We start from the raw sequence: 13,130 nt of genomic DNA, 5'->3' as shown, positions 1-13,130 counted from the left end.
TCACAATTCTGGCTCTTTGAATTGATAGACCTGAGACTTCTGAATCCAAATATTGAAGGACCTTGTCTAAGGACAGAAATAAATACAAACAAATTTCTGATGCGTTAAAAAAAATTAACCCCTCCCCCCCCCCCCTCGAAAAAAAATACTGGATATGTTCTTGACCATGATTTTTATCTTGCAAGTTACAGCTGCAGGCTTGTCGCAAAATCGCTCGTTTCAGAGGAAACATATACCATCAGTAATTATTTACATATTCAATGTAAATTTGATTTATACAATTTAGTTCAGTTTTTACGTTCGTTATTTGATTTAAATGAGCCAATTGACCCAGGCACGTACGCAGGAATTTGTTTCGGGGGGGGAGGCCAAATCCATCAAAACATAAGATAAAAAGTCACATTATATTACGTAACATCTACAAAAACCAAAAGCACATATATCAAGAAATAGAGACTCGCCCTATATTGCAAATTGCAACCTACGAGCAGAGCTAAGAGCAAACTTTTCCAGGATCTCATCCACCGATGCAGAAACATCTCGTTGATATTAAAAACTGCCAAGCCATTTAGTTGGCCCTCATCCATTCGGCTGCGGATATAGATTTTTAGCCTTTTTATTGAAAAAAACAACCTCTCAACACATGCTGTAGAAAGATGAATGATGAAGAAAATGCGGAGTAAAATATATACGTTGGGAAATATGGCTCGCTCACACTCAGCCAGGCTCTGCACTGCCGTCTTTGGAAAAAGACTTGGAGCTACTTTCAGCCACTTAGCCCGCCATAGTTGAAACTCAGCCTTCATAGTGGACTCCGAGCTTGTTAGATCTGAGGCATATAACTTGATAAGTTCTTTAACATCGCCAATAGTCTCTTTTACGACAAAAGATGGCAGGATTCCGCTGAGGCCTTTCAGAATAACTTTGTGCTTTATGAATCGAGATTCGAGTGATTGTATAAGTTGGTCCACGAATGGGATGAAAAGGGAATCTCGATAGTAAAATTCTATATGCTTTTCTGCCGGAATATTATTTGGGATGTTGACAACATTTCTCTTTCGTGGCATGGTAATGGTGATTTCCAGTTCTTGGCATATGCAAGTGACTTCCGAAAACAGCTTACCGAAATACTCTTTCGCCTGATTTTGTGTATCTTGAAACATTTCTTTCACAGTTTTGACACACTGAACGCACATAGCCATATCGATGTTTTCTGACTGCAGCAGCTTAGACAAATTCAGTGTGTACCCAAGAAAAAAATCCATCACAATAAGGGTCACTATATAGTCCAAGCTCAGGATGTTATTGAGCAGACTTCTGGCTTTTGACGACGCCAAGGAGTCCCCATTTGTCTTCATGTCTTCTAGGGCCTTAAAGATCGGAACAACTAACTGCTTTGATATTTGTATCGCATCGTGTCTTTCGACCCATCGAGTTTTGCACCCTCCTTTCCGATTGACTTCAGTGTAAGTTTTTAAGACAGCGCGTCGCTTGGAACTGAAGTTAAAGAAATTAACTGTTTCACGAATAACCATCACGAAGTGGTTGATATCAGGAAGATTGCTCGAGTCCGTCAATACCAAGTTCAAGGAGTGGGTGAAACAGTGAAAATACTTGGCGAGTGGATATTTGTTCGAGATAAAAGCCTGGGCTCCTGACAAATACCCACTCATGTTTGCAGCCGCATCATATCCTTGTCCCCTGCATAGTTTTATATCGAGACCAAGTTTCTCCATTCGACATCGGATTAATAGACCGAGGCTTTCACCTCGCAAGTCTTCAGCAACAGCAAACTTGACAAACCCTTCCCTCATCTGAAAAGTTTCGCTGTTCAAAAATCGAAGACCTAGAGCCATCTGTTCCTGCCTTGACATGCCGGTTGTCTCATCTGCCAGGATGATGAAAAATGAGCCGATTTAACTTAATCCAACAATCTTTGCAGTAATGACCTTTCCACAAATATTAACTGGTTCGTTCTGAATTCTGGGGCTGCAATACTGGGCATTGCCCGCGCTTTTCTCGAACACCTCTTTCATTACTGGATCGTCTTTCATCCGATAGCGTAGCACGGTCCTAAAACTTTCCATCGTTTTTTACAGGCTCTACAAAGGTTAATTTCCCCGAATCCTCGTCCCCACCCGTTGCAAGTCCTTGTCATTCACACAGCAGTATTGTTTATACGATAGAACGAAGCCTTTTGCTGTTAATTTCTATTTCGTCTCTTTTCCGAGCATTCAATACTTCCACCATAGAGGACTTTTGCCTGCTCACTGTTGCAAGAAAACTTTCCCCCCCAAACAACTGCTCCTTTATAGTAAGAGTTTGACTGATGTTTAGAAAGGTCTTACAGGGCGTTTTTCCAATTCACGTGAGGCTCTATGACAAGCTGCCCTAATTTTTGGTGAGACCCCCTTCCGGCTTGATCACAAGCAAACAAAGCACAATATTTGCAGAAACACCCTTTTTTCACTGAAGAAAATTCTAGCCAAGCGTACTTATCCATCCAGCTAACTTGGAAACTTGCTTATTTTTGAGCCTGTGATATGAACCCGGAAAGGATAGTCCTTGTCTAGTTCAAAATGCCTTTTCAGTAAATTATACTTTGTTTCATCGGAAACCGAACCTTTTCTTTCAAAAAAGGTTCCAATGTCAAGTTAAACGTCAATATTTATTTCATCACGTTTGTCTGCAACTACCTCAGCATTTGGTTTTGATTCTTGAGCTGAAGTCAAAGGCTCAGTCGCAACTGCAATGTTCAGCTGATCACCATTGCCACTTTTTTCCAAGTAAACCTCACTAATCCGTCGTTTTTTACCCCAAAGCTGGAGAACACTCTGTTGTTTTTTAGACATGTCACACTTGTCCTATATTTAGCAACACTTGGTTTTAGACTGTCAACTGGAAGAGCAAAAGCCTGGGTTTAATTGCAAGAATGACTGCTTCATCCCCTAGGGAAGGACCACCCACGAACAGATGATCGTTGAAAACTAACAGTTAGCTTAAAAAAGTTGGACAGGAAATGGATTAATACTATGCTGGTGACCCAATCGGTAATTACAGGCTGACAAATCATCGAAAACGGTTAACACATTATGTCTAGATCAGTAATTAGCCACTATCTTTTATTCGGTGAGAAGTATCAGAAAATTATGGGAAAATAAAAAAGAATCGTGGGATTTCGGGGGTGGGCGGGCCCGGAGGCTCCCCCCCCCCTGCGTACGTGCTTGAATTGACCTATTTAAGAAAGTTAATTAACCGTGTTCGAGGATTCAGTTAAGCTTTCTTTCAGCTACATTTCGACAAACCATATTGTCAATAGTCAATAGATTTTAAGTCAATAGACCTTTTATTCAAGAAGTCAATTGGCCTTATTCCTTAATGAAAAATAGGAAAGCCATAGTTGATTAAAGAATGAGTATCAGGGGACCAATCTTCGCTTGGTATCCGAAGGGGAGAAGCTTGATATTCAATTAAGAATCTGATATTCACTTCACAGCAATCAAACATAAGTACCTTCCTCTAAAAGCTCAGAAACAACTGATTTTTCAACCAACAAATTGAGTTTTGAAATTCCTGCTTATGCTAAAGGCTTTCAACTTTCAGGAGTCTCTAATTTCAATCAGTAGACGGTTTATTAAAAATACTAAGAGGGGTGGGAGAGGGAAGCGAATTCTCCCAAAGTCTTGGCTTATCTAGGTCGTTTTTTCATACCGCAAAATGACAGTATTCCAATTTTCGGAAAAAATTATAGCGTCGTTTTTGAGAAAAATTTGCGAATAAATAAGCCTACAATTATTGTTCCTTTAATAAGATGTAAATTATTGGCGGAAAATACCAATATCTATGTAGGATTTACTACACCACAAACCTAATTAAAGACAATATGTTTCCAATGCCTACATACTCTAATGGTACTGTGACTTAACAAAATGATTTACTGTATTAGATAATTGCTAATCGTCTGAATTTGCAGGCTCTTGAATATTTTATAACCACTATGATATGTGACACATATAATGTGTTCGTAAAGGGCTTATAAAATCAAATTTGTTTATAAAAATACACATAACTATTATGTGCTAGATTATGGCAAATGGCCATAGTATTGCTATTTTTAGGGCTATAAAGAGAGAAAGGATGAGATGGCTAGGAGACGTTTTGCTGGTGAAGTATAAAACGTTGCCAAAGATCGTCCTTTTCGGCTAATCATCGCTTGAATAAGGTGAGAGGAGGTCATAAGTAAGGACATTGAGATTTGGGACTTCTTGGGAGTATGTAAAGGGGGAGGCTTTGATTATTTTGGGATAGAAGAGAAGTGTGTGTAGCTGTATTGGCCTCTGGCGGCTTGGTGCTGCAGTGAGTTGTTAGTAGTAATGGTAGCAGTAAATATTTTTTGTTTGTGTTTTTGTCTCCAAATGTAAAAATTACCCACCAAATGCATTTTTTTGGATATATGTTTGTTTTCCATTGAACAGATGTTGAATTCTTGGAAGAATAAATAAAGTCAAAGTCCTATGGCCATTATATACGAGCTATGGACTTGGGCCCAAGATTACCCAACGTGGAGCTCTACTGTTCCTATCTGGTACGCCTCCAAGAGTGCAAGAACTAACTCTAATTAAGCAAGTAAACAATTTTGGGTGTGTGGACTTTTCGAAAATGTTGATTTTACCTGGTTTTGTCGAGTAGCAGTATTACTTAGGAGATGTGGATTTGCAAGGTGGATGCTACTACAGACGAATTGCGTATGACACAATCTTACGTGATCAACAATTCTGAAGTGTCGAACCTCCTCTTTCGAATTGTGTAAAGACATATTAGTCAGGTCACGACTCTCGTTTGTTTAATACCTCCTCTTTGTTGGAAAAACAGTTTATATTTTGATATAGAAACAAATTGTTGTGCTTTATATGACGCTTGGGCGAGTGGCTACCGAAGCAGCTTTACGAAGAAGTAGACGAAAATGAACTTACGTCACGTATGTGTTTTGAGTAGTTTAACAGTTTCCATGATTACCTTAAATTAAATGAAAGTATAAAACGGCCAAAACTATCAATTAGGACACTAACTTTGAAAAAAAAAAAAACTTTTTAAATAGTGACGAAGACCACACTGCCTTTCCATCATAAATACAAACAACAGGGAATTTTTTTCTTAAAACAGTGAAACCTTTATCCTAAATGAATATTTCGACCCTATATCTAAGGGCTGTCCTCAGCAAACAAATGAAAATATAAGAGAAACTCACATTAAAATACAACTATCGAAACTAATTTTTTTTTTAAACAGTCCTAGCATCCTTACTTCAGAAAAGTTTAACCAAGACTGGTACATCAAGTAAGGTGAAAAACGGTAATTCATTTGAGTGAAACAAACATAATTAAAAACACCCTTTCTTTGCTAATCTTGCCTTTTTGGCAGCTAACCTCAAAGGTCTTTCTGTAACAGGTTCAGTGGTATTGTTTACTGGTTTTATGATATGATTTGTAAGATCATTTTATAAACTTGTGTATAAAGCGTTTAGTGAGTACACCCCCAAATCCCTATTTAAAGATATTATATTATTTATTTTGAGTTTAATACACCCCCAAATCCCTATTTAAAGATATGTTATTGTTTATTTTGACTTTAATTTTAACAAATTTGGATTTTTCAAAGGTATGTCACAGTGAATATAAATTTTGAAAGTAAAAGCAGTTGCATGTTTTTTAAGCATATATCGGGATTTGTTTGAAAACAGCCTATTCTTAATTCCTTATTTTGGGATATGCTTTCGAGAAGGAGGAAGCAACGTTAGAACACATATAAATGTGTTAGTTAAACTCACTAAAACGTATTTATCTTGTTCTATATGCTTAGTTTCTTCGTTAAAGATTTGTAAAATAAACATTCTCTTGAGTATAATTTTTCGGCTTTTTTTTTTACTGAATTTTGAAATATTGTCATCACTTTCTGCTTGTTCTGTAAAGTTGTCGTCTCTAATTAGAAACTTGAAAAGATCTGTTTTATTTTTTTAAACAGAACTGTTTTACTTATTATATGTCTGTTTTATTTGTTAAGGCTATATTAAATCGAATTGATCTCAGAAAAGGTAGAACTCAGTAATCTGGCTAATAAACCACTTTTTTGCTGCGGATTTTGGTAATTTGGCTGTAGTACGGTATAGCAATTGCAGCAACTGAAAAGCATGTTTTTTTTATTCCTAAATTCGTGGCGCCAGATATAATTAAATATTTGATTTGCCATTAGTTTTTTATCGAGACTTTAGATGACTCTGCTCTAAATATCTCTATTTCCAGCACGAAATGGGGAAGTTAAATGCTTTTTCTCATGAAAGTAGATGTCGTTACTTTCCTGGAGAAAGTTCCAGGAAAGTAGATGTCGGCTTTTGATTCTATATAGCTTATTATGATATCTTATCCAATCTCTACAACTTAAAGCAGGACTGCCCAATCAATTCTACAAATTTTGTCCCCACAAACTATAGAAGTTTATAATGGACAAGATATGGTGATTCTTTACGATGCCGTATGGCATTAAAGTTGTCGTTAGTTTCAGTCACAAATTGGAAATTTTAGAAAGGTCGGTTTTGTTTGTAGCCTATATTAAAGTGATAGAGTCTCCGGAAAATTGAAACCCGAAAAGTTGGCTATTGAAACAGCCTAGCGGTCGGTTTTCTTTGTATATTAATTGACAGACTCTCCGAAAAATTCAAACCCGAAAAGTTGGCTATTAATATAGCCTAGGGTTCTGTTTTCTGTGTATAATAATTTGATAAGAGTCTGAAAAATTGAAACCCCAAAAGTTGGCTTTTGATATAGCCTAGCAGCTAGCTCAGCATCATAGCCGTTCATAAATATAAAACGAATTTCTTGAGAAATTGTTCTCGTAGAAATGAGGTTCTCTTAAGGCTTTGAAATATAGAATATAAAACTGATTTACAACTGATTTAACCTATTTTTAATTGGTCTTTTTCTAGTTTCAGGACCCGGGTGGATATGCATCAATCAGCTGACAAAATGATTGTTAATCAACTGGAATTAACAAACTACCTTAGTCGCAATACTGTAGCTCTGGATTACCTACCATGTGTTAGAGCCATCTATCAGGCCGAGACTGCAAAACTCGACTCTAATTCCAGGAGAAGTAAGCGATTGTACCATTATGCAAAATCGTTAGATTTGGATATTCCTTTGGAAATGATTCAGTCTTTATTAACTGTTTTTCAATAAATGTTTTATAAATTTAATTAGTTTTTATTTTATGCTCTCTTGCCTGAAACCATTGGGTATATATGGTATTTTTGTGACAAAACAAAGACATAATCTAGAAAAAATAACGGGTCCATGGCCGGAAGGAGAAAAAGAAAAAAAAATCAACACGATTATTTTGCCTGTATAAAACTAGGCGTCTTCATTGTTAAAAGACCATACCTTTGATCTGCCTGTGCCTTCAGAGGCACTCTGGGCATCAAGAAGGAGCCATGAATCTTGCCGTCAGAGTTGTAGATCCGTCAAAGTTGCCGTTGAGCCGTCAAATCTTGCCGTCGAACCTTCAAAGTTGCTGCTGCCAGTATATCGTTCTACTGAGGCTGGATTCAGGTGTTTAGGTTACGCAGATCTGTCTAGTATGTTTGGTGCTTGGTGTTTCTGGCATGGTTGCCAACTGCCCACGTCTAAAAAGAGTGCAAATCAAGACCAAAAATAGAGTAATTTTTGCTCAAAAAGAGTGCCAGTCAAAAAATTTGCACATCCCCTTTGAGGTAAAAAAGAGTACTCTTCACACGAAAAGTTGTAAGTTGGCAACTCTGTTCCTGGGTTCAATACATTTTTGACAAAGTCGTCAACTACTGAGGCTTAAAGCGAATGAAAAATAACACCCAAAAATAGTAATTTTCACTCTTCTGCATCCCCTCTGAGGTAAAAGAGTGCATTTCACATGAAAAGTGTGCAAGTTGGCAACCCTAGTTTCTGGGCTGGCTTCTGCAGCTTGTACCTGATGGTTTTAGGATTCGGTTGTCGGGGATTGTCCATGCGTAGTACGTGGCCAAGGTATCTTGTTCGACGAACTTGTTACATCTGTCTAAAGAGGCTGGCCCATTTTATCACGGATGGATTGGTTAGTTATCCTCTGCTTCCAGTGGATGTCGGGAATTCTTCTGAGGCATGTGTTCTCGAAAGCAAGAACTCTCCTTCTTGTTCCTGGTTCAAGTGTATATATATATATATATATATATATATATATATATATATATATATATATGCACTTTATTGAAAAAATATAAATGTTTTTACTTTTATAACTTCAATAAATAAAATAATATTAAAATTTTGGCTACTAAATATCAGTAAGTGTATTTTAAATTAACAATGCACATTCATTTGTATTTTTTTCAGTAAAGTGCAAATTATGTTCTGGGCTTGGGAAGGCATAGGGGTTTTGAGCCCTACTCATATTAATTTCTGCTCGATTTGAGTTTGACTCGATTATTTATTGTAATTTCTGTTCGTTTTGGGTTTCATTTATTTATCGACGGTGATTTGTGGTAGTTTCACGCTTGGTAGATTATTTGATTTTATATTTGCTCATTTTTGGTTTAATGGAGTTCTTTACTTTTCTTTGAAAAACTTATATTGTGGAACTTTTTTTTAATTAATTTCTGTTCGTTTTCTGGTGACACAGTCTTTTCAGGGAAAAGAAAATAATACTTCAAATCTTTTCGTTTTTTAAGACTTTAGTTTGGCCTGCTATTTATATGCTAAAGAAAAATATTTGTTTTTAATTTAGTTTTGTACCTCCTCTAGTTGACCTGAAATAGAAAACTTGATACCATTCACAAAAAAATCTGTTTACTTTCTTTGATAGCTTGGATACACTTACGCTATTTTGATTTGGTTGAATTTTAAGAGCAGGATGTAGCCCCGAAAGTTTGAACATAATACCCTCAGTCGTTTTTGGGATACTGCTGACATGCAGTATCCCGATTATTGGGAATTAGCATTAACACAGCGCATTTTGATCTAATCTTAAGGCAACATTTGGTTTTTAAACATAAATAACAAATGGGAGGGTAGGCGTGGGAGGGGGATAAGTTGCCCTCCAATCACTTTTGACTTAAAAAGTGCATTAGCCCTTTCTATTTTCAATCAAATGAACCCTTTTCGCAGTTCCTACGACCAGGGGCGTCCCGAGGCTCGTTTTATTCAGGTGGCGATCTTCGTAAATTTTACCGAATCGCTACCTGATTTATGCCGAATTTTCTGCAGAAATCAAGAATTTTGCTAAATATCAGCCGATTTTGCAAAATTTCTTCCAAAATTTTCGCCTTCGGTGAAAATTTTACCGAATGTCAAAAAATCTGGGGGGGACGGCGCGTCCCTCCCCCCTCGGGACGCCCTTGCCTACGACAACTCCGTCCATACGAAGTGCCCTGGTTTAAAAAAAAAAAAAAATAAATTGTACCCACATCGATCTTCACAATAAAAATGTAAAGCTTTCCAATCACTTTTGACTATTAAAAAGGGCACTAGCCCTTTCAATTTCCAATCGAAGAAACCCTTTTTGAGTTTCTACGACAACGTTTTCTGTAAACACCTTATATGCCCCCAGGGCATTAATTACAACTCTTGCCCTGAGGGCTGTGAGGGGGTTGTCATCCTCAAAGACCTAAATTCCAGATATTTCAACTACGTTTAACAAAATGGTGATACATCAAAATTTTGATTGGATGTGTTTGGGGAAATGGTGGGTATGAGAGGGGTGTTAGTTGCTCTCCAATCTCTTTCAAATATTAAAAAGGCATCAGCCCTTTCAATTTCCAATCGAATGAGCCCTTTGAAGTTGCTACGACAACGCTTTCAATAAAAACCATATATGCCCCCAGGGCATAACTTGTAACCCTTGCCCTGAGGGCTGGGGGGAGGGGGTGTCATCCTCAAAGGCCTAATTTCCAGAACTTTCAACTAAGTTGAAAAAACTGCTATCTCAAAATTTTGATTGCAGTAGTTTGGGGAAATGGTGGGCGTGAGAGGGGGGTTAGTTGCCCTCCAATCACTTCCGACTATTAAAAAGGGCACTAGCCCTTTCAATTTCCAATCGAATGAGCCCTTTTTGAAGTTTCTACGACAATGCTTTTAATAAACACCTTATATGCCCCAGGGCATAACTTACAGCCCTTGCCCTGTGGACTGTGAGCGGATTGTCATCCTCAAAGGCATATTTTCCTGACCTTACAACGACGTTGAACAAAATTGCCATCTTAAAATTTTGACTGGATGTTTTGGGGAAATGGTGGGCGTGAGAGAGGGGTTACTTGCCCTCCAATCACTTTCGACTATTAAAAAGGGCACTAACCTTTTCAATATCCAATCAAATGATTCCTTTTTGAAGTTTCTACGACAACGCTTTCTATAAAAACCTTATACCCCCCCAGGGCATAACTTACAACCCTTGCCCTGAGGGTTGTGGGAAGGGTCATCCTCAAAAACATAATTTCTGGACTTTTTAACTACGTCAAACAAATGGCTATCTCAAAATTTTGATTGGATGTATTTCGGGAAATGGTGGGTGTGAGAGGGGTGTTAGTTATTTTTTAATCACTTTCGACTGTTAAGAAGGGCACAAACCCTTCTAATCTCCAATCGAATGAGCCCTTTTTGAAGTTTCTGCAACATCACTATCTATAAAAACCTTATATGTCCCAAGGGCATAACTTATAACCCTTGCCCCGAGGGCTCGGAGGGGGCTATCATCCTCAAAGATATAATTTCCGAACCTTTCAACTACTTTGAACAAAATGGCTATCTCAAAATTTTGATGTGATGTGTTTGGATAAACGGTGGGCGTGGAGGGTGTGTTGTTTGCCTTCCAATCACCGTCGACTATTAAAAAGGGCACCATCCATTTCAGTTTCCAATCAAATGAGCCATTTTTGAAGTTTCTACGACAATGTTTTTTTTTATAAAAACCTTATATGCCCCAGGGCATAACTTACAACCCTTGCCCTGAGGACTGTGGGGGGCTGTCATCCTCAAGGACCTAATTTCCAGAACTTTCAACTACGCTGAACATAATGGCTATCTAAAAAATTTGATTGGATGTGTTTGGGGAAAAGGTGGGCTTGAGAGGGGGGTTAGTTTCCCTCCAATCACTTTCGACTATTAAAAATGCCCCAAGCCCTTTGAATTTCCAATCGAATGAGCCCTTTTTGAAGTTTCTACGATAAAGTTTTCTACAGACACCTTATATGCCCCCAGGGCATAACTTACAACCCTTGCCCTGAGGGCTGGGGGAATTGTCCTCCTCAAAAACATAATTTCTATCTGGAAATCAACTACGCTGAACACAATGGCTACATGAAAATTCTAACTGGATGTGTTTGTGGAAATGGTGGGCGTGGAAGGGGTGTTATTTGCCTTCCAATCACTTTCGACTATTAAAAAGAGCACTAGCTATTCCAACTTCCAATCGAATGAGCCCTTTTCCAAGTCAGTGCACGGACGACATCTTCTGAAAAATTGTCAACGTCTTCTATCAGTGCCTGCTTCAATGAATCAAAATTATAATAACGTCTTGTTCAGACCATTTCCTCTAAAACAGAACACAATTTTTAGTCAAGTGGATTAAGGTCTGAGCTGGCTGACTGCCAATGATCACTACTGATAAATTTCGGTACATGATTCTTAAGCCACTGTTGAGTAATTTTGGCCTAATGCGCAGATTCAGAGTCCTGTTGGAATATCCATGGTTTGGTTTAGGGGCTCCACTACACATGTTAAAATATTTATCACCCCATAACACATGTAAATAGTGTGATAGTGTGAGTGATATAAATATTGTTGGGTTGACTGAGACTTGGCTTAATGATTATAATGATTTGCTACTTGACATTAATGATTACACGTTTTATAGGAAGAATATAATGATACATCAACATGGTGGGCTTGCAGCGTATGTAAAGTCAAGCCTTACTTCTAAGGTAAGAGAAGATTTATCAGTATCTGCTGAAATGGTATTTGAGAGTATGGTTTTGCAGGTTGATATCAATAAGAATACATTTTACGTAGTAATTGTACATAGAATTCCTTCAAGCTCGTTACAACAATTTATGGATTATATGGAGTCGCAGCTGACACAACTACCATCTTCAGCCCATTGTTTTGTGATGGGTGGTTTTAATATTGATATGAAGAATAGGAAAAATGTGGTTCGTAATAATTTTTGTAATCTTATGTATAGTTTTAATCTTCACCCAGTAATTGATGTGTGTACTCATATTACTGAGACGTCTGAAACTTTGATAGATAATATTTTTTCGAGTGTTAAATATGATAGCCCAATTGTAATCCCAAATGATGTGTCCGATCACTGTTCAATTATGGTATGTATAGATATTGAAAAAGACATGCATGATTCTGAGAATAGAAATAGACAATACTCTTATTTTGATAAATCAAGTATTAATGGAATGAAAGAGCGACTTGAGGAATGTAATTGGAGTTGTTTAAGTGAATGCGCGAATTATGTTGACAGGTTTGCACTGTGGTATGAAAAAGTTACAAATTTGATCAATGAAGTGTGTATTAAGATAACTATAAATAAAAGAAAATGAAAGAAGTGCAAAAAAAGCCATGGATATCCCGCAGTCTTTTGGCTAGCATCAAGAGGAGGCATGCATTGTATAAGGTTAGTAAAATTAGTGACCGAGAATTAGACCGAAATATTTATAAGAATTATAATAACGCGCTCAATAAATTGTTCGAAAAGCAAAAAGGATTATTACTCGAGAATGTTTGAGTCGTGTAGAGATAGCTCTTTGAAGACTTGGAAGGTTATTCGGTCGATAATTGAAGGAAGTTACAAGAAGCCACGTGAAAGCGAACAATACCAGACAGATTGGATTTTAATGAAAAACTGGCCGATCATTTTTCTAACGCAGGTGGTGAAATTAGACAGTCAGTAAGTATACATAAAAACGAAGGGTCTTTTCACCAGTATATTGGGCCAGCTAGTGAAACAAGTATGTGGCCGCCAAAGACAAATGAAAGTGAAGTGTTAACAGTGATTTCTGGAATAAAGAATAATTCCGCTGGATCAGATTTTTTATCCCTCCGTGTTCTGAAAGAAATTTT

General features: G+C 37.4%; 1 protein-coding gene and 1 pseudogene across 1 annotated transcript in view; one reads left to right on the top strand and one right to left on the bottom strand.

The window, feature by feature from the left end:
* Positions 1–7,243, top strand: part of elg1 (enhanced level of genomic instability 1) — a 44,517-nt gene extending 37,274 nt beyond the window's left edge. The window contains exon 6 of the mRNA XM_089105853.1: positions 6,980–7,243. Within this exon, the coding sequence (XP_088961979.1) occupies positions 6,980–7,232 (253 nt within the window). The 3' untranslated portion in view covers positions 7,233–7,243. The remainder of the gene's footprint in view (positions 1–6,979) is intronic.
* On the bottom strand, positions 1,169–2,163 carry LOC148939859 (52 kDa repressor of the inhibitor of the protein kinase-like; annotated as a pseudogene).
* Positions 7,244–13,130: the final 5,887 nt, after the last annotated feature.

The sequence above is a fragment of the Artemia sp. Qi Xiang Cuo genome, chromosome 20, assembly GCF_049724085.1.
Source record: "Artemia sp. Qi Xiang Cuo chromosome 20, ASM4972408v1, whole genome shotgun sequence".
Classification (NCBI taxonomy): domain Eukaryota; kingdom Metazoa; phylum Arthropoda; class Branchiopoda; order Anostraca; family Artemiidae; genus Artemia; species Artemia sp. Qi Xiang Cuo.
The sequence above is the reverse complement of the archived record's forward strand: the minus strand, read 5'-3'. Positions and strand labels throughout refer to the sequence as shown.